This window comes from Myripristis murdjan, chromosome 1 (assembly GCF_902150065.1).
Source record: "Myripristis murdjan chromosome 1, fMyrMur1.1, whole genome shotgun sequence".
NCBI classification, from domain to species: domain Eukaryota; kingdom Metazoa; phylum Chordata; class Actinopteri; order Holocentriformes; family Holocentridae; genus Myripristis; species Myripristis murdjan.
Genome location: NC_043980.1, coordinates 28,136,233 through 28,163,824, shown reverse-complemented (window position 1 = coordinate 28,163,824; position 27,592 = coordinate 28,136,233). Strand labels below are relative to the sequence as shown.

The 27,592-nt window shown below is 40.3% G+C and overlaps 1 protein-coding gene across 2 annotated transcripts in view; it reads left to right on the top strand.

The window, feature by feature from the left end:
* The window catches only part of fat1a (FAT atypical cadherin 1a), an 87,249-nt gene that overhangs the window by 16,883 nt on the left and 42,774 nt on the right, over nt 1–27,592 (top strand). For both annotated transcript variants that reach the window (XM_030044817.1, XM_030044878.1), the window contains exons 3-4: nt 9,022–9,336; nt 21,232–21,293. In XM_030044817.1, the coding sequence (XP_029900677.1) occupies nt 9,022–9,336; nt 21,232–21,293 (377 nt within the window). The remainder of the gene's footprint in view (nt 1–9,021; nt 9,337–21,231; nt 21,294–27,592) is intronic.

Sequence of the window (27,592 nt, the reverse complement as noted above, 5' to 3'; positions counted from 1 at the left end):
GGATGGATAAAAAATATTGCAGTCAAAGATTAAAATAAATACACCCAGGCAAGATGCATATTGGACATATTCAGGCCAAGAGAGGGCTCACAGTAATATCGTCCTATAAGAACAGATCTGTATTATAGGGCTCACAATTCTCTATTTAATTCACAAGGGAAGCCAAAGCCTTTGGAAAGAGGTTCGACTTTATTCAATGTGATTTTTCTTTCTCTGCCCCAATTGGAATGGGGTTTACTGCTCTGACGGGGTTCATGTAATCCAATGAACCTTAGCTGATTGGTTATTCTTAAGTGTCAGTATGATTCATTGGTTTTCAAAATACAACTGACTGAGCATCAAAATAAAATGGTACATAAATCCTGAGGTGAAGGGAGAGACAACTACTGTGATTCAGACTACGAGACAAGAAGATGAATGCACCCCTTGATTGATTTCGTCGTTCATTGTGTCCCTCGTACTGTGTTACCTATCAGTCTGCAAAACTGAAACCACGTTTGACAGGAATGATTCTCAAGTGCCACCAGGGAAAATTTGTGTGAATATATCATTCAAACACAATGTGGTAAAATATTTTTATTATGACTGTTAGTACTACCAGTAGTAGGACACGCGCAAAGTCCATGGTCAATAGGTGGCCACTGGCTAAAACTGTCAAAATACACCTTAACACAACTTAAAACACTGTTGTTTGTTAAAATAAAAAACAAAAATGGGTAGGCTTGGTTCAACAGGGAGTAAGACTGAGATCCTGACTTACTTTCAAGGGTCACACCGAAAAGAATATGGTTTGATCTTGAAATTGAGTGAGTTCAACAAATCACTGTGGCATTCTTAAGAGCAGCTAAAGGGACCGACCTGTGCTGCCTTCAAGTGCTGTTGAAATTGCAAGTTGAGCACACATGGATGTGACAACAGAGTAGTAAGTTTGACTAGAGTTTTATCTTGTTACCTGATTCCCAAGTGCCAGCATGTGATATTTTGAGGGCAGAGCTCATGGTAGTCACGTCAACAAGTGAGATTAAAAGTAATGAATTTGATCGTTGTTATTGTTTGGCAGTCCATTTAAATAATTAGTATGATTGTATGATTCCAATCCAGTTATCACAGATTTAAACTTATCATAACATCAGTTCCGTGTTACAGATTTTATTTTTATTTTGGACCAAAAGCATTTGGAATCACGTCATATTTACAGCCTCCAACCGCAGAGGCAGTAGTGTAGAAGGAGCACTTGGCAGCCTCAGACACCGCAAGCCAGGTTATTTCAAAGAGGCTCTCCATATCAAAAGCAAATATGCTGGCAAGAGGTAACACATACTGTGATGTTTTACCTAGCAAAGAATAATTACTATTAGAACAGATAAAAATAAAGGTTTTAGTAGATTACTCAAATTTGGTGACATTACAAGATGTTCAGCCTTGATTTTTTTTTTTTTTCGTTGAAATCGTTACTCCATACCTGTAGTCCTCCATTCACCCAAATCTGCTTATTCCCATCCTAGTCATGGTCGAGGGGACTGGAGCCTGTCCCAGTATGCATTGTTCGGAGGGCCAGAGGAACACCTTGGATAATTCTAGTACTTTAGAGCCTCTGACTCTTCATGTCATGTATGACCAAATTCTGAGCAGTTCAGCTTTTGAAATAGGAATTTGTTTAAAATAAGCCTAAAAATCTATTTTTACCAATCTGGATGAGTTAATAAACCTTAAAAGGTACTGCACTACTCTTTGGTATGTAGTTTTTAGTCATATGAAAGCAGAAGGAAAAAAAATGTTTAAAAAAGTAAACAGTGTTTGATTCATATGAACTGGTGTTTTAACCGACCTGGGGGTAAGTAGATAATGACATTTCATTTTAGGGTGTACTGTTCCTTTTATAGGGTGTGCAAAATAGCAGTAGCAGTAAAAAAGCTTGTAGAAGCTTATCTGTCCTCAAAAAATTACAGTTATTTCTGTGTCTGCAGAAAAGTATTCATGGGAGTGGGGAAAATGTTAAAATTAAGGAAGACGGACCATGGGCTTCCCTCATTGTTATCAGAGGAGCGGGCAGAGCTCTGGAGGGCCAGGAGGTACAGTAAGTGCTCCTAAATAATAATGTGATACTAAGCCAAGGACCATTGCTCCGAGGCCTGTTCAAAGGCCTTTGAAATAACACTGTTCCCAGTGACAATGGGAGCTGTCTTTGGAAGTCCCAAAAGCTTTCTCAGCTCGAATTAATGAGCTACATTCAACAAAAAAAGAGGAGAGAAAAACCCATTCAGACATGTATCACAGGCATGTATCAATTGTATCATTGTATCGTTCATTCATTGAAGAATTTTTATTCAGTCCTCCACTGCTTACTTTCAGTAAATTCAGATATGCATGCTTTCCTTGTGTTTTTTTTTTTTTTTTTTAAATCAGGGATACCATACAAAATTATATTAATATATGGTAATATGATAATATTATGGTAATATGGTATGGTAATGCTTTATAATGTTAATCTCTGCTGATTTAATATAGTTTCGTTGAGTGGCAGCTTTTCATTCTGTCTTTTAAGACAATAGGATTAAAGTGATATACAGAGTCACAGTGCCCTTTGTTGTGAAGATGGTGAGATGATGCAGTTGGTCTCAAGCCAGATGTTGACGGCAATTTTACCGCCAATAATGATAGTATACAAAATGTGCAGTGATGCATGAAGTGGAAATGGTTGTGTGGCTTGCTTATTGGCTCACTGGGCCATAAATGTCTGTCCAGGATATTGAAGGCGATAAGATGAACTTGGCTTATGCATGAGATAGATCGTCATGCATCTGTTTGAATGTCTCCCAGACCAACCCTATGTGTTATGACCCCTCTGAGACCGCTAAACAAAACAATGGACACCAGTGTGTATCCTCAGTGTGAATCAGACAGAGACAGCAAAAATATCCAAGTCAGTTCATAGCTGCAGATATATTTGAGGTTCTTGAAAGTACTAACATCACTTTGATGTACAATACATCAGTAAATTATGGTTTGAAACACTACCTAGTCGAAGCACTTAAGATTTTTAAAAAATCTAATTCAGATATAAAGAAGCGGGGGTGAAAATGACTATTCACAAAGTAATCCTCAAATACAAATGTTTTTCTAATGGCATGAAAAACATTAAATGCAATTAAAAGGCTTTAATTGCTATTTTGCCTGTAATCACCTCCCCATCATACTGTGCTGCGAAGAACACTTAATGTAATGGATGTAACATAATACATAACACGTTTTATTTATTTATTTGCTTTGTGCCATGCACCATTATTTTTATTGCATAATTTTTTTCAAGTTTCAGAAATTAATGCCTACGAGCTATAAAAAAAAAAAAAAAAAAAAAAAGAAGTTTGAAGCACAGATCTTGGCTGAAGATGTCTGGGAACTTGGGGATGTGATATTGAGTTGCTGGGGAACAGGAAGCACAGTTCAGGACTCTTTCTAATACACCAGGCCCTACAACGTGGTGGTGGAATTTGAAGCATTTTGCCAGGGCTGTGGAAAGAGAAGGGGGAGAAAGCGCTGAGAAAGTTTATGTAAGCATGTGAGCAAGAGGCCTAAGAAGGTTGAAGAATGTGGGGTAGGGGTGAACTGAATTAACGGAGGTAGTTCAAAGCAAAGTTCTAACTTTTCAAGAGCCAAGCAAATGAGGGGAGTGCTGGTTTAAACTGGATCTGCTGATCTACTGATTCTTAAAGACACCGTTCTCTTGTGGTTTCCTGTGCAGTGAAGTGATTCTAACACGGTTTGTAGACAATTACATGTTATCGGGACCATGTTTACATTATTTTTTCTCCCTCCATGAGAGGGGGTAGGCTCTGGTCCGATGCAGGTCTACATAACCTGAATTGTTTTGCCCAATTGCAAAGTAGTTTCTTGCCATTCGAAAATGAGCACAGCGGATAAACTGGATTTTGTGAATCTTAATCCTCTTTTGACCACATGTAAGCTTTTTTGGTACTCTAATTTGTTTCATTGCCAATGTGAAATTTCCATGCAGTGAACAGGTTCTTGAAGCAAGCAGATTGCACCCTTCTCCAACTAATTGTTGGTAACTGCTACTGCTCTCTAACTGTAACAAGTCATGAAGTAAACACATTGTCTGTCTGTCCAGGTAGTTTATTGAAGTGCAGATAAAATATCTGCTGTTGTCGAGAGTTCAAAAACTCTTTGGGTGTATGAAGGCTCTACCACGCTGCCACTGTGCTCAGTAACTTTGGAGAACAAAGCCAGAAGGCAAAGAAAAGAGCAGGGAAGAAAAAGAAGGGAAAGCAAATCTGACAAAAAATCTGGCAGTGGTTCTTGCACCGTCTGTTTTTTTTACTGGCCCCAGGGCAGGTTTTGCAACTGCTGTGTTGAGTAGACTAGGTGCATGGGATGGGTGTGACTGCTAAATTCTTCATTCATCTTTGATATTTTTTGTGAGTAATTATCCACCCAAATTCCATGATATTTCTGATATTCTGTTACTTTATACACATAAGGTTAAAGTCATCTGTTTTTGAGCCTCTTTCCACATAAGTAACAACAATCCTCGAGTGTGCTGGCTGGTGTTGCCCATCAGTTTGAGGGGGCAGTAAGTTGTGTGGACTACAACACTCATGCAAGGTCTAAGGTCCTCATGGCTCATGTTCTTTCAAGTACTGGTGTTTAACTTCAAAATATCAAGTTATCTTTTCTGTGCTGATAGTTACAAGGCTGGCAGCCACCAGCAAAAAGCATGACACTTGTGAGAGTGGAATTGTTCTGCTATGTCGGTGTCTGCCAGTCAAACGGATGAGCACTCAAGCATGGGCATTTACTTGGCAGAGGCACAAAAGATGTCTCATACTTTCCCCTTTGCCTTTGCCTCTCTCTTGTGCTTTGTCTTATTAGCACATTTTCTCACTCTTTTGTGTGCATGTGCACACATGACCACCTCTCCTCTACCTCATCTTTGTGCTCCACTCCCTCTAACCATTTTTTACCACCTTTTTATTCATTCTTCCTTTTACTTAGTTTCTTCCCATTTTTATACCCTTTTCCAAATCTCAGCCGCATAAGCGTTCACATTTCTTATTCATGTCAACCATATGCAATTCCCTGCACATGGTGTTTTCCCACTTGTGGCTGTTAGTTTTCACTAAGCTGTCACAACTTGCTGAAGAATATTTTAATCAGTGAGTCATTTTCATCATGTGTTAGTTTTATTTTATGGCTTGGTTGTGCTTTGGTTTTTGCATCATCAGGTTTAATCAGTCAAATTCACAATTAAAAAAGGTCCACCATTAAAAGCACATCACATTCAAGATACATTGCGTAGTGCTGTTTTTTTTTTTTTTTTTTGCTGTGAGACCCCTGGCTCAAGGAAAGATTGGGGAGCTGTCTCTTCCCTTGCCTGTCTGCCTCCTTTATCACATGCCTCAGGCTCTCAAGTCTCAAGTAAAGAGACCTGTAATGATGAGTAATGGCAAGAAAGGATCCCAGACCAAAAGTACAGGAACTCCAGAAAAAAAAAAAAAAAAAAACTGAGCTTGAGAATAAATGAGCTGAACCCCCGCCCCTCCTCCTTATCACACACACACACACACACACACACACACACACACACACACGCACAAACACCCCTCCCAACCTCCAGTGCAGTGCAGTTCACTGCGTTACAGTAAGTGAACAAAGGCTTTTGAGAGGCAGCAGCAGCAGAAAGGGATTATATAGTGAACTGCTCTAACCTCAAGGAAGTCTCCTTATCTCTGCCTAGTGTTGTGGACTCTCCCTTATCTGGGCCACCAGTAAACTTTGACTGTGGCCTGAAGATTTGGTTTCATGCCAAATGGCCAACACCCTTACCGAATAATAATCAGGTGTGCCTGGACAAAGACTTTATGTTTATTGTATCAAATAATTATTAAACCAGATTTAACTGTGAATTTCAGTCAGAGTTAGCAGGGTTGTGTAGTTACTGCACATGCCTACATGTTAAGAACACAGAATTGGTTTTAATTACCAGGGTTATCATTGTTTCCACAACTTGCAAAGTATTTTACACAGTTTACAGTTAAATGTGTGTTGGGAGCAAAGAATGGCTTTGTTTTGCGCAAGAGTGCACTCTATTATCTAGTTTAGCTTTCATTTATAAGTGGTTAAAAATAAATGTGTGTCATGATTCTTGGAATCCAAACTAACCACTATTTCTTTCCTTTTTACTTTCTTTTTTCACGGTGGTTTTGCTGCAAAATTGGCAAAACCAACGTAATGACAAAGGATAAAATGCATCAGTTTAGCCTCAGTAAAACGTTTCATTAAACAAACACAACTGAAAACCTCAAACAATTGCGCTTACCCCTACCCCTCCCTCCACTCATCTCTTTCTGATGTAGTGCAAATGGACCTGCTAAGCACCTGATGAGTGCTTGTAAGTGGGTTGGGGTAGGTGTGAAAAGCACTAAAGTTAACTCACTTTTGTGAAATTTTCTCAAGTTTATTGTTTCTGGTGGCACTTACCCCAAAATGATCAGTAGAGTCACACTGTAGCTTCAGTGATGGAAAAATTCAAGTGTGTGTGTGTGTGTGTGTGTGTGTGTGTGTGTGTGTGTGTGTGCTTGTGTGTGTTGGGGGGGCTCTCTTCACTATTTTTAGTGTTTAATGGAAAAAGAGCAGCATCTAAAGCCCTTGATTTTCAAAAGGATAACCTTTTCTTATGGCCCTGCATAGAACCAAATATATTGCATTATATGTGGAAAATACATCTGATGTCAATGAAGAATTTCTGATTCTGCCAAAAAATAAAAATATACTGATGTATATATAAATATATAAACTAATCTGATTGATTCTGAAATGAATAAGATTTCCTCCACAAAAGAAGATGGTTAATTGAAGGCTAAATGTGGTGTGTTGACACAAAGCATAGATTTTGTTCCAGTAGATGTTATGATTAAGTTAACAGATGTGAATGATGAAACATAGATTGACACTCATCACCACTCATTTCTTCCAAACTACTCAGGAACATACGTTGGCTGAACATCTTGTACGCAGGACTTGAGACAAAAAAAGGGCATTTTGGCTTGAAAGATGCACTCGCAAAGTCCACTATCAAGGTGCTTATTGGAAAGGGCTTTTCACAAGCCTTTGTCTTAACACGTAGCCCTTATTATAACATAGCCAGGAAAACTACTGAAGCCAAACTGCAGGCATGGGAGACTCAATTAGCTGTGTTTTGATATGATGTCGCAGTGATTGTATACTGTATACCTCACTGTCCGGCTGGGGCGGCTATACCTGAGAACTTGCTCTGATGGAGTCAGTCTGCATCTGGTGTGGAGGAGGCAGGGTTTGGACGGCAGAGAGTGAGAAAAAAAGTCGGGTATTTTTTGTTTGGCCATTTTGTTTACCTGTCAGTGTTCCTTGTCATTAGCTAGCTAAGTTAGCTGTATTGTGCACATTGCCTATCATGGCACTGCAGTGAGTTTCAAAAACGGCTGAGCTTAAAATAAAATTAAGATACTTAATTCAGTGACGTTAATAAAGTTACCACTGTTCAAATTATGCAGCCCAACAAAACATTATGTTAATCTGTTCCGTTCTTTTGCAGTTCACTTCCTGCTTCTGTTCATTTCTGTACACTTAAGTTACTAAAGACAATGCACTATGAAGTTTGTGCGATAGTCCAGCGAGGCAGGCAGACACAGAGGATGAGAAAGTTTAACACAAAGATAAAGTGCATGCTTTTACAATTGTTTGGGGGATTTTTGGGATCGGTCACCCCTGGTGACTGGAGGGAAAAAAAGTACACAAAAGGCCCGTTTCCACCGCCGGAACTTCGGGGTAATTTTACGGGGCCGTGGCCGTTGTCGCGTGTCTCCCCCGCCGGAACCACCCTGAAGGAGAGAGTTCCTGAATCTTTACAGGGGCTAAAAAACGGCCCCTTTTCGGGACTCTGAGCAGCCCCGAAAAACTCATGGGTTTACTCACGGTGCGATGTGATGTCAACAGAAAGCAGGCGTCCCTAGCAACACGGCCAACACTACCAAGCTAACGCTAACGTGCTAGCTAACGTTAACAACACACTTTTTAGCCGGCATTTTTAGGGGTGCTAACGTTAGCTTTAGCGGGCGTTAGCTAACACTAACAACAGGCTTTTTAAACAACACGCATTTTGATGCCCCGGTCATGGTCACGCAACCGCACGGTAACTTTACAGGAACCTTCCTCCTACTCAGCCCTCTCAGTGGAGACACGGCAGGTGAGAGGGCCGAGCGAGAGGACGTTCCTGTAGTAGCTACTGCCTCCCAAATACTACCAGGAACATTTTGGTGGAAACGGGCCTAAAGGTTCAGTGCATTGGTGACCATTGCGGTTGTCATCTGCAACTCTGGTATGTTATTTAAACCTGGTGTATTCCACATTTAAGTTTCCAATCCGCTTGAGGCACTTGACAAATTGGAGGAGGGATAAGAAGCATCCCCAGTATTATGAGAGGTGTAACACTACAACTGTTACAATGGCTTCATTGTAAAACCCGTGTAATCATGTTTTTGTATTACATTTAACTCCCTGACATAAGTTGCCAAATGTGTTCAGGTTCAGTCTCATGTTTTTATATAACATCTTTTACTTCTTTCACATTGTGAGATCATTCACATATTCACTCTTTCACTTGAGTGTTGTCAACTGGTAGGCCACATATTTCTGAAAGCTGTTATGTTTGCTCTGCTGAAGGCTATAGGCTCCACATGGCAAATGACTAGCAGTAAAAAAAGAAAACCCTGTTCCTGCCAGTGAATGTAAACACGGAAGCACTGCCTGGGTGTTGTGAATATATCACCTTGACATGCTCCAATCCAGACTCCTTCACTAACCCCTAAAATTACCTGATCAGATGCACCTAGAATTCAACTCATGCCCCTTTTAAGTGATCACTGATTGTACAGACAGTTAAGTGAGATCCATGCCATTTTTACACTTTGAATTTTTCTGACATAATAAAAACTAAAGAGTTTTCTTATTTTCCTCATCTTTCAGGCATCATTCGAACACAAGAGCTGCTGGACCACGAGACTACACCTCACTACTGGCTGACAGTCTATGCCATGGATCGTGGTGTGGTGCCGCTCTCTGCATTTGTCGAAGTCTACATTGAGGTGCAGGACGTCAATGACAATGCACCGCAAACCTCAGAGCCCGTCTACTACCCTTCTGTTATGGAGAGTTCCCCTAAAGATGTGTCAATCATCCAGATAGAAGCATTTGACCCAGATGCCAAGGCCAGTGACAAACTGACCTACAAGATCACCAGCGGCAACCCTCAGGGTTTCTTCGCTATTAACGCCAAGACAGGTAAGATTACTGTTAATGGTTTGGCAATAGCTGCCCCAGTTTGCACCCTTGGAGCTTACACTGCAAAACATATGTTAATCTGGCTGTATGTGTCTGCTGATCTGGTAAGGATATTTTATTACTATAAAGAAATAAGTTTACATACTAAAGTTAGGTTTTGAAAGGCAGTAATTTCTCCAAGTGCAGTTTATCAGAAAACCAAATATGTAAATGTTAAAGACACTGGCTTGCCACACCATCCTACACTATTAAGGCTAGTTGTTGCTTTTTTGATGGAAGTAGTGATCAGTTAAAAATATGTTAGCAGAGTGTCAGCCATAAACTGCAAACAGAAAGTGAGAGCATGACATGCCATATCCACTTCCTTCAGCTGAATGCCTCAACAACTTTTAAGGTCAAGAATGGAGCAAATGTATAGAGAACTGGTTGAGATGTTAAACTATCCTTTGAGACTTGAGGCCAGGTTTTGAGTTATTGTATATTTCTGACGAGCTTCTAAGAGGTTTCTGTTTGCTTTGTGTGTGTGAGTGTGCGTGGTTGTGTAAGGGAAGGAAAAGCAGTGTGAACACATGATTTTAACATGGGACAGGAGTGGGTAGAGCCTACAGGGGTTTTTCCACTCTATCACTCTAAAGTGTGTTCACATATGGTCCTCTGGAAATGGTGGGCCGATTAATATTTCATTGGATTCTTTTAAAGCTTGCCAGGGCAGACTATGTTTTAGTTGAAAAGCAGAGAAAATACTTGTAAAAGGTGCAAAGTGAAGCTTCATGCACAGACATGACATCTATGTGAACGTTGTTTTTTTTGCTCTGGTTTGTGGTACTAGTTCAGTGCCATTCAAGAACTGATTCTGCATTAGGGCATTCTAAGTACTGTTGCACATTGTCGCTTGCCATGTAAAATGTTGCAGATTAAGTAATTAACGTTAATGAAATGACTTCCATTTTGACTAACGAATCAGAGAAACAAAATGTGCTGGTTTAGGTGACAATCTGCAACTTTGAATGTCTCTCACTAAGTGCTAATTGCTGGATTTGTTTACCTTACTTAGTTTGGAGACTGGTCTCTTATTGCTTTGAATGCAAGTGCTCATTTAAACTGAAATGAAGAATGGGTGGTGGAGCAGTTGCTCCAATTTGTCCTCATTGACTTGTGTGGTCCTATTTCCCAAGGTAGTCACATCAACAAACGGGGGTTATTTTTGTTAGAAGTGGCCGATGTGAATTTTCTGACCAAATAAGGATTCATCATGTGGCATGCCTCCCAAACAAGCCTCGACCTAATCTTGGCTTTTCCCCAGAAGACAGGCAAAGAAACAAAAAGTAAATGATAAGGAAAAAGAAAATCTAGGGTGTGGTCTTGGATTTAGCACATTCAGCATGCCACTAAATTGGGCAAAGGCAGATATGTTTGGTGTTTTGTGTGCATGCATGACAAGATCAGATTGCGTGCTGATGATAAAAATCTGGAATGCTGAAAAAGAGTATAGGGAAATTAAATATTTGTCTTCCAACAAAGCAGTCATGCATAAAGCAGTTTTAACAAGGTAGGCAGACCTTGCATGGTGAAGAAAACAGTAGTTGTGTGTCTTAGTAATATATTCAGGGTTTTTTTCCCCTCTGTGGAAGAGTAACCTGTGATAAGTATTTCAGCCCATAGCTGAAAATGAATGTTTACGCTCAAGCAGTTGATCCTATTTCCCAAAGGATTTCATCATCCCCACACGTGGTGACATTTTGACTTGGCACCTTAATAGGATTATATGAAATTTGATTAGCTGCTGTTGCCTAAAGAACGGCTGTGGTGCCCTCTGATCAATGGATGAATCAGTAAGGGCCCTCTTGATCAATTCTGGCTGAACTTCAGAGATTTTCATTTAGCCCTCCAAATTGAAAGCACATTGAATTGAATGGGAGCCATTTTTGGTGTCTATTTTCAGTTAGGCTGCACCAGACACGCTCTTGTAATTATCTCCTTACCCCACAAAAATGGCCTGTCTTGTTGTGTGATGAATTCCTCGTCAAGTGAACATATATTGTTGTATATCTTATCCTCAGCACGCATTCTATGTTTCTGCATTTTCATAAATGCTCTCTTTTGTACATGGAAATAGCACACCGCTTATTCGTTTGTGGCATAAATTCCTCTTAGCCTACATATCTTAAGTAAATATTTCCCACTTTCAGATTACAGTGTGTTTAGAAAACCCAAGCTTATGGGCAAGTCCACTGAGGACAGAACCTGCTTACGTTAGAATAGGCTGTATCTCTTTGTGGCCCTTTTAGAAGCATCAGAAGAGTGCTTTGAGAAAACAGGTTATACAGAGGACACTGAAGCATAAGGATAAGACCCATTCATGCATATCAAAGCATGTTCAAACTTTCATTAGTGGGACACCAGAGCTGCTCACGTCAGGTTCAACAAAGAGGTTTGGACCAAGAAAACTTCATTAAATCACTGCTCTGTACCTTGTGCAAGTCTTTTTTTTTTTTTTTTTTTAGGAGTAAGGCAGGGAGTGTTTCAAAGTGAGGTAGAGAAGTACTTCAGAAGAAAACAAGTGAGAACAGTGAGCCGGGAGGTGGACAGTGAGTCAGAGTGTCAGCTAGAGAGAGAGAAAGCACCGTTTTATCTAGCCTGTGCTGCTTTTTAGTTCAGAATTGGCCTAAATGTCCTTCGGAGAGATTACAAATTATCTTTTATTTTCTATGTCTGTGTCATTAAATGGGATGAAAATAGGCTTGATATCTGTGCACATTATCAACTCAATATGACATTCAAACCGCATATTACAGGTTTTTGAAAATGTTTAAATTTACAGCATGCAAGTCTCTGTAATTACAGGTTCCAAAATTGCAATGGAAGCATAGGCCCTGTCTTGGCATATCTACAAAGCTTTACAAAGGGGTGGGAAAAAGGAAAAGAAGTTTAGGCCTATGTTTTGTGTGTGGGTTTTTGGAACTTTGTAGACATGTGCTTCAAGCTAACTAGCTAGCTATTCTATGATGGGCTATGCACTTATGCTACTCTCCAAGCAGCCTGTCAAACTTCGAACACAGATGAAGGCTTCGACTGATGCTTTGGGTGGTGTTGGTTGCTCTTTTTCTGCAAAGGCCCATATTGGCTCAGTAAAGCCCAGGATGAAAGGCTTAGGCCTACTTTATTTCTGCAGAGTAAACAAGTCCTGCTGTTTGGTTGTTCTCTGACTTTGGTTTGTCATTAAAGTGCAAGGCCAGCTCTTCTCTCTCTAGCAGACACCATGGCAATCCCATTGGCTGAGAGCTCAGAAGTCGACGGCTTGCGGCAGCTTTTTCAGGGACTGGGAAAGGAAGAGATAAAGGAGTGAGACTTATGGGTGATTTTGTTGCCACAGGACAGATGAATATGACTGAGGTGTTTGATCTCTGATCTCAGTGTGGTCAGTGTAATTGGTTTGAATGTGGATTTACTTTAATGAAAATTAATTTTGTTTCTAAATATGTTGACTTACGGGACTTTTTTGTCCCGTTGCTGTCTCAGTATCCTCAAAGTTCAGCCAGTCAGTCAACCTGTTAGTTCATTAAAGTGTAGGAATAATGAAATAGTCCCCTAGCTGCTGAATCAAGCTGTGTGTGTCCCAGTTGGTACAGTTCTCAGGGACCGTGATGCCCTTGGCTTGTGCTGGATCCTTGTTTGACTATATGGTTTGAGCTATAAAAGACCAGGAACGCACCACTCCTACATGTCTTAAACAAGCCGTATGCATTTTTGTGTCAGTTTTGTACCTCCTGGATTGGGACTCCCAAACACGGTTATCCACACATGATAACAGAGATTTGGACTGTGTGTGAGACACAGGACAGATGGATGATTGCAGTGCACATTTCTGTGGGATATGGTGTTCTCTTTGTAGGAGTCTGCTTGCTTGTATTGTAGAGTAATGTATTTGTTCATTACTCGGGTATAAATTCAGACACACACACACACTAGCACACACAGAGTACATGAGGGAACCAAAAAAAAAAAAAAAAGAGTTGTTAGAGCTCTGTGCTTCTAAGGAGGTTGTTGACATGAGTTCTATTAGAACTCATGCCACAGAACTATTTCTGTGGCATAGTGAGTGGTGCTCATTACCTGTTGAATCACCTTCCTCCTCTTAAAATCTGTTAGTCCACCGTGACTGATTGAACTTTTTGGAAAGCGGTCATGCCAGAACACAAGTGTTTGTTAGGGAAGGGCAAGCAAGCGTGAAATGTAGTCAGAAACACACACACACACACACACACACACACACAGGAAGTTTTTATGTTAGGGTGGGAGAGATAGCTAGAGTGAAGGTCATGGGGATAGCTTTATCTTTTATTGTCCAATAATCCTTGATTATGAATCATTCAAAATAAGTCATCAGACTGAGCCTTTGATAAACAAAAGTAGAGACAATTAGTCTAGGGGATTTGGTTTGAAATACATTACAATGTAGTGTTAGTTATGTCTTCACCCATGTATTTTCTAAAGCTTTTCAACATGTCCCAGTGTTGTCCAGTGATTTTTTTTTAGAAAGTATTGTTGTTAGTCTATGTTGACCTGTTATATGAGATTTGTGCTCGGAGCACATAAAGCCTTTACAAAACTCCACCTACAATACTGGTGCCTCTCTGTGTTCTTCACTTAACAATGGCATAGTGGAGGTTATTGAATTAGCTCTGCCTCTGTTACAGCTGACAACAGCTTGTCTTTTATACGACCTGGCTGCCTTTACCTGATCAGTTTTGCCCTTTAGTGGCAGCTTTCATTCCAGTGGCTGAACTGAAAGGAGGAAAGATAAACCCAGGTGAATTTTTAAGGCCCCATTGAACAATTTTGGCCCATCCTCCTCCTACTGAGCCTGAAGCCAAAAACTCATTGTAGTCGATTGAAAAGGAATGTCTTGGGTAATGCTTTGGCAAGCTTGGCCACCTCTGACAGGTTTTATATGCATCTGTTATCCCTGGAGTTGAATGAGAAGCTGTGAGGAAGAAGGGAGAAAATAGGACCGGCTCATAGCCATTGGGGTCTGGAGCTGCAAATCACCCACTCTCATGCTGCTGCTATCGGCTTTCAACAACACCGTCTCTGTTTGGTGAAAAAAACATGCACGCATATACACATATACACACGTGCTAGTGTTATCAGTAGTTTTACTAAGGCCCCCGCCAGTATCAGGGGAAGCTAGATAGGAAATGGATACTACATTCAACAACTTCCTGCCATTTCCTGCAATTTTGGAGCTAAATAGTTGTCACAGTTCCAAAATGAGAGTGTGAGTGGAAAATGTGGAAACAAAAAGTAGTTAATTACCCTTTCAAGATACTATCACTGGGGGGTCTCATGATGGCTCAGCTGACTCAGGCGCTCACCGTGTAACCATGACATCTTGGGTTTGAATCTGGCCTGTGACTTTTGTTGCATGTCATCACCAAATCTTTGCTGTCTGTCGCTCTCTGCTGTGATCTCTCCAATGAAGGAAAAAACAAACAAATAAATATGAAATGACCTCAAAATAGGTTCTACCATGGTATTATTGCAGCTTGTTCCTGTCCCAGGAAAGTGAACATAAAGTGCATGACTTGCATGTGTTTTGATTGTTCTTTTCTCTTTACTTCTGCAACTCATTTCATGATCCCCTCAGCCTTACCACACTTCACAGTTGTATCTGAACGCAGTGAGATTCAATTGCTAGGAACAGCTGAAACCACACAATCTGTGACAGTGTTGAAGCCACAGTGTATGTGCTGTGGAAACTAATTGTGACAGATTTGTAGGAACAAAAGGGCACATTTGTTCTCACATTTATTTAAGATTCAACAGTGTGCACGTGTGGATGTGCACAGTGTGCACATCCACCTCCACTGATTTATTTTTTTGAGTTTCAGAAATATGATTAGTTGTTCAAAACCCTGCGGAGCATCTGTTTCCGTAAATAGTTTACCTCTCTGTACTAGCATTACCCAATTTCCCTTTTGGGATCAATAAAGGATTCCGATTCTGATTCATCTCATTGTAAACACTTGAAAATGAATTGTTTTGAGACAATGGCTGAAATACATCAGGCACAGACGTGGCGCAAAAAGCTGTTGCAGCAGAACAGATTTTAAAATCAAGACGCTGCTACGCTGACCACGGAAGCTGTGTGCACTGGCGTGGGCCTTGCACTGCAGATCTCTAGTTTTGCGCGACTTGCCTATTTTTTTTTTTTTTTTTAATCTCTATACGAGGTTACATGTCCCTCCAACAGAGAAAAACACAGCTGGCACACAGCCGGCATGCACTATATATGCAGTTGGCATAGCAGGTAAAATAAGCCGCTCCACCTCACCTATGTGATGTGCTGTGTCCGTGCCTGGTGTATTTTAAGGGTAAGCCTGTTAAGCTTCGAACATATCCTGACAAAAATGTCACTGCACAGTCTAACCCTATCAGGCAGCATTTAGTCTGAATGTTTTTTTTTTTTTTTTTTTTTTTTTGTCTGCTCTAGGGTTAACTTAAAAGCACTCTGAGACCATCTCTCTTAAATGGTTTAAAACACACCCGAGTTCATTAAGAGAGTTCATCACCTACCCAAATGAGCTGTACTTGAGAGGAAATGCTTTAGACTTTGATTCGACAGCTCGAAATGTGGCTGATGTGCCCATAGAATTTAAAATATATAAGGCTGCAGTGAATATACAGAAATTTGAACGAAGCAATGTGTTTGACTATGTTTGTATTTTGGTCAGGTTCGACCTTGGTCTAATCATACTGCTGCCTTTATGCCCTGTTCACATGAGCATATGATACATAAAAAAGACAATATTCTACATATTTCACCGAAATCTATGTGCTGATGGATGACTTGGATTAACACTGAACAGTGAATTCAAATGTTGCTTCTCAATATATCACAGAAGTTTAAACTAGTTGACCTTTTGATGGAGCCACAGGTAAACTTCATCCGCTAATGGACTTAATCAGCAAGTCTTTGTCTGCGCAGGTTCTACAATGCCCTGCTAAGAAATAAATGGAGGAAAAGATCATTACTGTGGTCTCTGCCTTTCTAGGAGTATATAATTTTCTTTTATTATTATTATTATTTTTATAAATACATTCACCAGAGAGCACTTGCATGGTGGGTGGCAACATAGGTGGTTTCAGTGCATAGTTGTCCTTGAATTTGAGGGATGCCAAATATCCCAAACTAGTGCCGCCGCAGTTTGGGAGAATTTTCACACTGCATAGTCTTTCTTACATGAGGAAACCCTGGAATGTACACATCAGCTAGCAGGAACATATATCAAAAAACATAGAAATCCACTTGGGATCTCATTTTCCACTTTTTTTTCTCATGCCCACCCACAGACATGCAATCTTTTTTCTCTCCGCCTGCCTGTCTCTCTCTTGACCATGCGCTTGATATGTCTGTAATGGCCACTCTTCGATGCCACTCGATTGCATGTGTAGAAATCATAGTTAATATATAGTAAGCCAAGGCTATGAGCAAGCACAGTGATGCGTCAGCAGCTCCACAGCCGCCAATTACCCATTCATTTACACAACTCCACATATCAGTCATTAACCTCCACAAGCATCTGGGATCCCAAATTCCTCACCCATAAAACCACTCCTTCTGGATGTGGTCTTGTCTTTTCAGAGTAAGAATAAAACACCTTGCAGCTGTGAAGTGGTTTAGATGTCTTAATCCTTCTGAAAATAGTGCTTTCCTGCTAAATGTGAATCACTTTCAAAGACCCCTCTTTTACTGAGTAAGGGAAGGGTATGGAGTCTCTGAGAGAGTGAATCCACTCCTGGTGTGTATGTGCACATCTATATGTCTCGTTAAGTGAGCCAGCCATCTGTTTGTATTAGCTCACACAGCCGTGCCTTGCTGCATTTGCTGCTGTTTAGCTCTTGTGTTTTTCTGGGTGACAGAACAGGACTTTCGTTGGACTGCAGAGCCTTTTAAATGGTGTGTCAGGCATTGCCTTTTCTTCTCACTAAATAATATGTCTTAAAACCATCAGTGGCTCTCACCCAGCAGTCTTCTGGAGCCTTGGTTATAAAGGAGGGAAAAAACAGCCTCCTACTTGAAATGTACCAGTCCATTCTCAAACCCTCACACTAATTTGGATTGCTGGTGTCACACAGTTTGCATTTGAGTATAAAGATGGTGTAATTTTTCACTGCCACACTGTTTTAGGCTCTAGTAGCAGCCTTTTAACTCATAATGAAGCTGAGAATGTGATTGTTTGATAGAACTTTAAACACATTCCTGCAATGAGAAATGTCGCCCTAGGTGATCATTTTCCCCTCATACAATGGTGAAACAGCCAGTGATCAAATAATGAAATTGCATATGTTATTGTCAGCTTATTAAAAACAGTCGCAAATGTCTCACAGAATTTAAAATGCCACTGGTGGAGACGGGTCTAGCAGCACTGTAGACACCAGCACATTCCTGATTGTCTGCAGTCACAGCTAAATGTGTGTCGCTTAAATATGTGTGTCAATCTCAAGACTGCTAATCACAGCAGTAATGTCTGGGTATGAATCAGTCCAACAATGTCCGGGACTCCTTGACTCCCCCTTAGGCCTCCATTTTGGAGCAGTGGTTCCAGCTGAAGGACATGGTTTAGAGTGCCACTGCTGCTTCACTTGTTTTTTTCTCCCTCTCAAAACAGCACGGGTATAATTACTGTCGGCCCAGCTCAGCCCACGCCTGAGGACGACGCTTTGTGTGTGTGTGTGTGTGTGTGTGTGTGTGTGTGTGTGCGCGCGCGCCCTTGTGTGTGTGTTTTGACAAAGGCTGTGGAACTTCAGACTTCTTTGGTGAGCCCTGGCTTACCAACCAATCATTTTAAAGTTCCCTAACTTTTGGGTACAAATAGGGAGGTATGCACCTTTACTGGTTTCAATGCTCATACCAGCAAAGTCCTACATCAAAGGGCCATTCCTTCTTTTTGTATGGGCAAAACTTGCAGGATCGATTTTAGCAAATCTCTCAAAGTTAAATTTAGCTGTTCACCAGATAATTTGGCTCTGAGAAGTCGAACCCATCTCTTAAAAGCCAAGGAAATGAATACAACTGTGGATTAAGGTTGAGAGAGTGAAAGAGAGAGAGAACGCCTCTATCCTCTGGTAAACGTTGGTTATTTGAGTTCTCTGTTTACCTCCATTTACATGCCTTGCAAATTCAAAGGGATTCATGACACCCGTAGAGCTATCTTGGTTACAAATGACAGAAAACCTGACCTATTTAAGAGCCATATTATCAGCCTCAGATAACCTCAGCACTCATTCATTCACCACTGCACAATAAGACCCTGAGTAGGCTATAAAACCAAAATGTAGTCTTTTAAAGATTTTCAGACATTTTAATCCAGCCTGCTTTCTTCTCACCAGGTCAAAAGAACATGGTGCAGCGTTGAATCTGCAGCTGCAACAAACAGTTATTTTCATTATTGATTAATCTGTTAATGAGTTTCTTGAGTAATTGAGTGTTGGAGTGTTTGGTGCATAAAATTTCATAAAATGTTGAAAAATTTTGATCCCAAATTCCTACAGTCCATTGTGATGTCCCAACCAATAGTTCACAACCCAAAGGTATTTAGTTACTGTCATGAAGAGACCAGAAGACATTTTGCTCTTTAACTCCATTAACTGATTATCAAAATATTTGGTGATTCATTTAATAGTTGACAACTAGTTGATTATTCAACTAATTATTGCAGTGCTAAATCTATCCATTCCCCTTTTGGTTTTTTGTTGTGCCTCGCATTCAGCCCATTCTGGTTAATAATGGGTGCATAGAGTAAAATATGGTGGAGCCACCACTAATAAAAGGGAAAATTCTGGTATGCCTCTCAGATTTCCTGTCATAGAGCAAGGTCAAAAACAAGATGAAGCATGATCATTGGAGTATGAAGCAGACAAATCACTTAAAACTGATGCAAGTTGGCAATTGAGTGTTCGTCTCCTAGGCAAGTAAACACAGCCATCTAACCTTTGTTATCTTGGCCATTGCTATTGGGGAAGCTAGTCCAGGTCGAGTGGAGGTCTGGTCCAGGTTAATTGTTTGTTTTCCATTATGTAGGCTAGAGACTGAACTAGGCTAATCTTATGTTTTTTACTGTGGTACACTGCTGTAGTGGAACCATACTGCTACTGCTTTTTTTCTTTTTTTTTTTTTTTTTTTTTTTAGCAAAAGCCTTGCTAAGCACATTAAAATTATTTTGATGTGCTAAACCTTATTAAAATTATTAATCTTTATGGCGATAATCTATAGTTGCCAAGCCCTAGATTGTGACCCATGCTGATCCCCAGGCCATTACTGGGTTTCACGTTTGACTGTGCACTATGCAGCATATTCCTAATAACTTTCCTACAGAAGTACTGCCACATAGTAATTTCTGCAGGTATCATAAATATATACTCGTAATAGACGATTTGACAGTGCTGAACCATTTAGGCAGCACTGCTTGGAAAGTGGAGTGGGGGCAAATTTTCTCTCTATTTAGATCCGTTTTTCATCTTTATGCCTGAAGGGGAGAGGGGTTTTTAAATTACGCAGTTTACACAGAATGTCTCTAACTTCAATATTTGTTGTCCATCAATTTTTAATTATCTTAGCTAAGCGGACCATAAAGACAAGTAGCCCTCATTGAAAGAGTTGTCTATGGTTCTTTGGTGCTCTGTATTTTTTTTCAAATTTATATTATTATGTCTGTATCTCATTGTTCACCACTGTGAAGACTATGAAGGCTAAGCAGGAGTGGATAAAACGGAGAAAAGGAATGGAATTACTCCCTCATTTGCCTCATCTGCAGTGTAGAGGCAAGGCTATTTCAAGACCTGTAAGTTGTGGCTTGCTATTCTGGTTGCAGGCATCTGGGCCATTGATGGGTTTGGGTTTCGGAAATCCTTCGCTTTATGCTAATCAGGCGCATTGTGGCAAGCAGACAGCTCTGGTGCGGTCGAAATTGGCACGTCTACTCTACACTCAATGTCTCTGCAAGGTTGCAATTACATTGGGAGTGAGAACACGACACTGCTTATAATGTAGCCATGTAGCAATATCCTTTCCCCCCTTCTTCTGTTTTCTTCCCTTGTTTGTGAATTTGATACAAAATTGGATTAGCGTAGAACTCAAGACTCAACCCGTGTTTTATTTTTACCTTTTCAAGTGCTGGCTAAACAAAGTCCTCACTGCTGAGAGTCACATGACATCCGTCCTGCTCGTTACCATGCATGATAGAGTGAGACCCCTGAAATACCTCAGCTAAGTTCCCCTTCTGTCCCATAGAGTGCTTGAGATAGCTCTCTGGACAAGGGCTATGTCTGACTGGTTGTGTATTTATTCAGCTTGTGGAGGGCTAAACGCAGGGTGTTGAGGCTCTGCTGCTGTTTGGGCACCATTGGCAGACCTTTGTGATATTTCACATATGGGAGGCAGAGGTCCCTCCTGGTGGACTGTCTGGGCCACTGGGTTGACCAAACACAGGGTAGACCTACAGGGAAGGCGTTGTCACAGCATCCAAATCTCTCAGAGGTGACTCAAGAGATAAGTAGCACAGTTAAGGTTACGTAACTCGAGTGGATTATAGGCTTGTTGTCTTGCAAACTGAATAAATCAGGAATTTTCTACTGTTCCAACTTGTGTTTAAAAGTATCAGCTCCATTTATAAACTGGAGAGCACAACTCATCATGTGCTTGTAATAAAGTTAGTCTGGTATTTTCAGAATTCACTTTAATGATTTGTGTTGTAACTGGTGGTTTTATGATTGCTGTATCATGACCACGTAAATAAGAGAGCTATTGAATAAAGGAATTTAAAATGGAATTGACTGATGATAAACTCAATTATTGGTCTGTGTGATTGATTCTTTTCTTGTTGCACTCAACAGGTCTAGTCACAACAACTTCAAGGAAACTGGACAGAGAGCAACAAGATGAGCACATTCTTGAGGTGAGCACTTTATTTTTTGTCTGGCCTACCAGTTAATCACAAAAACTAGAAATGAGGAAGGGATAAATGCAGGCTAAATGTCCTTACCTGTCAGGGCGAGAGTATTTGAAAAGGTATTAGTAAAATGGTAACAAGAAGCATTCAAGGTCAACCGCTTCAACCTTAGAAGTTTAAAAAAATGAGATTTTATTTTCATCTTTCAATTTTAGACATTGGCTTTCTCAGCCAACCTTGGCTGAGTGTCTGATGTTGCCAACAAAAACATGTCTCCTGTACATGCAAGAAGGGTACTTTGGAATAATTTCTCCTTGGTCTGATTTCCGGAGGGGGCAGGAGGGGTGGGTGAGATCCTGGTGACTGTTCCTTTGTTCTTTCCCACTGTTCCGTCTCAGGGAGGGAGCAAGCTGGGACAGGAAACTGCTGTCAACCAACAGGCCAATGTCTAAACTTGCGGGTTTTAATTGAGCTCAGCTCTGTTCCCTCTTGATACCTCTCTCATTCCTTTCTTATTCACTGCAGAGCCAAGGTTGATCCAGCCATTTTAATTGTGTTCCAGGGATTGACGGGGAGCAGATTAGATGTCTTTTAATTATTGTTAGAAGTTGCACAATTCAAGGTTCATTGGATGACGATTAATGCTGGTGCGCGTGGTGCCAGACCACTCCTGTATTTCATACTCTGATTGTACAGAGCACTGCACTAATTGCATTCCAGGACTGAGCGTAAATGATAGGGAGGGAGGAACGGGAAGGGAATAAGGGAAGACTGTTTCTTAAGGGAATATTTAGGAGATATTTTATTGCTACACTCTTTATCCTTTCTTGTTTTCTTCCATCTATGACTTGGTGATGGATGAAATTGCTGTCTCCCTGAGCTGAGAGAAGTCAGGTCCTCAGAGAAAATGAAACAATTGAAGCTGTTTGTGCTGCTGTAGCCCTCTAATTTATGAAGGCTACCTGGGCCAGGATTGGTTAGCGTTAGACCAGAGAAGATCTTCCTGCAGCAGTAGTTGTTTGCTGTGAATGTATAATTGCTAGTGCCAACCCGTAGTTGAGCGCCATTGTATTAGTAGGTGGAAAATTATGTCTAATTCTCATTTCTACAAAAAAAAAAAAAAAAAACATGACTTGCTGATTTGCAAATGTGTGCTTTAGCTGAGTTTATGAGTGCTGCTCATTTGTCCAGTTGATGAAGTGCCTGCAGACAGACATTTAATAACTACATGAAAGACTCTTTTATGTTATGGTCTTTTATGTTAAGCCAAATTCAACACTTATGTTCAGTTCACTCATATTCACTCATTTCTTTTTAATATTACTGTCATATTTAATCAGATAATTACATTGCACAATGCATAAAACCTCCAGGAATATAACTAATTAAAAGTTTCTTAGGCAATGTGTTTTGCTTCAGGGTTGCTTGAATCCTATGCTATTTATTTTTATAGAGAATATGGGTTGGGGTGGAGGAAGAGTAGGTAATTTAAAGCGAGCAACTTTTGACCCAAATGCGTAGAACGTGGCTGAGTGAACACAGCCTGAGAAGAGCCGTGTAACCATGGCAACTTCAGAAGTTTTTGCGGTGTTGGCCACTGTTAAGTAGGAATCCAGCAGGAAGCTCTTTATTGAGCTAGGTCTTCCCGGAGGGGTAAAGGACCTCTCAACCCCTAGACTTACCCTCTCCAAACATGTACACACATACGCACAAACACAAAGCTCTATTGGTACCTCAGGGAAACTAATTGTGAGTCAGAGGTATGTGCATGTGTGTGTGTGCAATAGGTACTAGCCCACAATTCAAGTCGAAATTCTAGCTGGTGGTGAAGATTTTGCACTAACTTGTTGTAGAAGAAGAAAAAAAAAAACATGGGGCCATGTGAAACATGTGGAGCAATTAGGGTGGGGGCTGTGTCAGCATTGTTTGGACCAGATGCTAGGAGTAGGTGGAAGGAATACAGGGGCTTTTAGCTTTTATGGTGAAACGGATGGGGGTTGGTAGTCGTGTGCCTGTGTGTGTGTGTGTGTGTGTGTGTGTGTGTGTGTGTGTGTGTGTGTGTGTGTGTGAGCCAAATGCAAGGGAGGAATTTGAGCAAAGGCCAGGCTGCTGTCGTTGGTCTGAGTGTGGGCTCTAGCGGCAGGGTGAGAGCTATGCCTATGAGGAGGGGGTGGGTAAACAGTCTAAGGGGGACATGTCGGGACATGCTAAAGATCCAGGCCTGGAACTGTAAAAAGCCTTGTAAAGGAGAATCAGAGATGAATGTTCTGTTCACATTCACAGTGATTTATGCATTTGTAGTTTTTGTATGGGCCTTGGAATGTGACTTCACCCTGTTTTGAAACATCTATAATGTTTTTGTCAGAGCTTAGAAACTGTATGAAAAGTGTTGGGCTTGTTTTTTAAGGTCTTGAAGTGCTTACCGTGCATTCAGACCGCAAGCAACATGATCAACATGCCACAAAAGTCCATTCATTTCTTATAGAGGAGAGCAAGTGAAACCAGTGTGTAGTCAGCAAGCTTTTAGGCCAAGAACAGTTGGCCAAGACTGAACCTTTTGCAGTCAGCGGCCATCAGCAGCCAATCCGATTTGTATGCCTCCTTGTTTGCAATGCCATTTCGTTCAGTGAACAATAGATCTGCTTGGCAAGTGAGTAACAACCTGATTGCAGTTATTCAGAGATTCCGGTTCTTTACAAGGTTTATTTAAAAGATTATAGGAGTGAATGTCAAAAAGCAATACTTGGAGAAGTGTTACATCCATTGTCAGGGTTGGTGGTATCTTACAATTAATATTCAGTTCAATTTAACCTTGTTTCAGACACATAGGTCCATATCAGTACAACAATAATAATAATGATGACAATAACAGTAAAATACTTTACTAATTATTTTATTTTATTTATTTAACCTTTATTTAACCAGGAAATCCCTTGAAATTAAAATCTCTTTTTCAAGGGAGACCTGGCCAAGAAGAGCTCACCATTACAGCACACCAAGAGCACACTATTGTTTTTTGATTGAATTAATCAACACATACATTCATACATAAAATTCCTCAACACAGCTTGAAAGGTGGGAGTATTACTAGTTCTTAGCATTTGACTTGCACTCCTCCATCTTGTGATCATGAGCACGATTCTGAAAGTGTTATTAAATGCCGCCTGAAGCTTTTTCATTTCTGCTTTTACTGTAACTGTACACCAAGTGGGTTGTATAGAGTAAAGTACATGGGGCTCTAACAAGGGCTGTTTTAACATCATCAGTACACATATGCTTATTGCATATTGCCTTGTGCATACAGTTTACAGCACTAGCACTGCACATCATCATCATCATCACATAGGTCATTCCTGATAATAATGCCAAGCTAATAATATCAAGTTTTTTTTTTTTGGGTGATTAATGGCACTTAATTAGCTCTCGTGAGCTAACAATGTTAGCTTGATGTAATGTTATGACAGGCAATACAGATGATTTGTCATTCAAAAGTTGGTAACTTGTATCAGCTGTGTAACTCTGATAGATACATAGAAGCAATCAGAGAGTGTTGCACCACCCACAGTGGGTCAGTACAGAGCCGTCCCTCAGCCTAGTTGCTCATCATGTGAATGGCCTGTCTTTGCTAAGTTACACTGGAGCCAACAAGCAACAGGCACTGCTCCCAGGTGTCAGGTGTCTGCCTGTGTTGCATTGCATCTAATGGCGGTGCCGGGATTGTGTCCTGTGGCAAGATTTGTGTAGATCCAAATCCTGATGGTGGGCACTAGTGTTCATTCCATTTTATGAGAGGGAAAATCAACAAGGCAGGAGGGGGTCCAATAAAACAGTGTAAGATTTGAATTCACCATTCTGTATCAGTCCTTACAGTTACATTCAGCTGATATTAAAGTAATTGTAGCTGACTAGAACCACAATAAACTAACAGCTACACTATCTGGTTTGAGTTACATTAAGCTGCTAGCTGGTACACCCTGCCCTGTTTTTAAAAGCATGATAGCTTCAAAACCATTGTGAGAATTTGGGACAGTTAACATGGGTGTAACGTTAATGCAAAGCCAGACCTAGCCGAGCAGTTTTTGTGCAGATATGTGGTGTGTTTGGTCGAATATGGAAAATCCACAATGTCTACAATGCTGCAACTCAAGCTGAATATCTAATCAGCTGATCGTGTCTCTATTGTTAGGCTGTTCGAGGTATTTGTCTGAACGTTACGAAAATAGTCAAGACAGAACATTTTTTTCCAGGGCACATTGCTCCCTAAATTGATTCTGCACACCTTAGTTCAGGAAATTAATGGAGAAGGTAGAGTGCATTATCGCTTACACAGTGGTCATATAATCTTAGAAAATGTATATATTCAGATGGGCTGATTCTGGTGATTTGGTTAATATTAAATAGATTAGAGGTTTATCTTTTAAGTGCTAACAACTACTTAACAACAACTCTGAATGGAATGAGAGTCTGAATGTAATGGAGTTAGTGTGCCCTGTGTAGCAGGCAGAGTGTAACAGCACCACACTGCTGATGGCAATGAGATGTACTGGTGTGCTTCTCTATTAGCCTTTCTTTCATGTCTTCTGTCTAATTGTCAAACATGGGGTTTTCATAAAAATGTTTTTCCAAAAGGGGGCATGTGCTTAATGAGTGATTGCACTGGTTAGTTTGGCACACACATGCGCACACACACACACACACACACACACACACACACACGCACGCAGCAACCCTGTGTAGCCTGTGCTGTTAAACAATGCTTCAGTTCATCTCTTCATTTCATTTGACTACCATTGACTACCATGTCTATCCTTTGCTCACATTAACATTGTTTTCCAGGTTTTCTATTTTTTTTCCCCCCAGGTTTTCTAAATAAGATTTTCAGACATTATCTCACAATGGCAGAAGCCAAATAGCTCAAGTGGCTATAATGAAGATGTTTATAACAGTGCAGGATGAGCACCAGCATATTGCTCCTGTGAGAGAGACATTAAAACTCACAGGTTTATTGTCATCCCATTTAATTAATTCTGCTAGTGTAAATGGCATGGGCAGCTGTAGACACTTTGCGGGCAAAACAAAAACACATCACGCCAGTAATTGAAACTATGGTACCAAATGGTGTGTGACCAGCCCCAGAGTCCTAAGTGTTTTTACTAAAGCGCTTAGCAGATGGTTTTAAATGACTCTGTGACATTTGTTGTGGCCTTCTTCAGTATTTTGCAGCTCTAAGCTGGAATTGCCCACAACTCTGCTACCCCTGAGACAACCAATTCTTCCATATCCCTGAGACTAGATGAAATTAGTGTTTGTTTGGCTCTTGGTTTTCATTAAAGTCCTTAAACTGTGCACTCAAATGATTAGACATACAGGGCTATTAAAACAGGGCCCGCATTAGCAAAGTGCTAAGCGTTGCACCCTGCAGAAAGTCTTAATGCTATGACTGATAAATTATCTGTCCAATTATTATTATTATTATGATTATTATCTATCCAATAATGTGTAACTAGATCTTTAGATTTTTTTCTACTGAATACTACTACCTCTGAGATTAAAAAAAAAAAAAATCTAAAATTGTATCCTTTGTTTTTAATATTGGAGATATTTCCTTTTTAAGAAGGAAAGGTTTATGTGTTTAGTTTCTGTGGAAGTCCCCTCTGTCAGTGTTTGACAGGCATTTTTAGTGGGGGAATAACCCTTGTTCTTATCTCCAAAACTAGTCCTTGTGTTTGAATTGTACATTGGATTTATTCATCATGCAGTGATTATGAGTTTATAAGAAATAAGGCAAAGGAAACAATTCATCTCTTGTAAGAAAAGAGTGTATAACAGCCTGTTCCTGGTGCATATTTGTTTCCCGAAGTAAAGTATGTATCTTTGAAAAGGCCCCTTGACAGCTAATCTCAGAGGGAATTGCCTTTAATTTTGGCAGCTCGTTGACTCGCTTTGCAAATAGTGAAAGGAAGAGAGGATGAAGGGAAAAAGCAAGCTTTCCTTTTTCATCTCTTCTGTTATTAATTTAAGGCTTTGAAAATGATGAATTTCAAACACAGCTATCTTGAACTTTGTAAATTCCCAGGCTAGTTGTACATAATGTTCACCGAGACTGCTTGCTTTGTACAGTTCCTGTATATTATTCCATAAAAATGGATTGTATGAGTGTGTTTACAGAGTATTGCTCTTAATCAATATCAGAGGTTGAAAATATGATTGCTACTGGTTCTTGTTTTAATTCTATTTGTCGATTTATTGTATAAAATATGTCTCATTGTATCCGTGTATAACTAGAAAGAATTCATTTTCAAGCT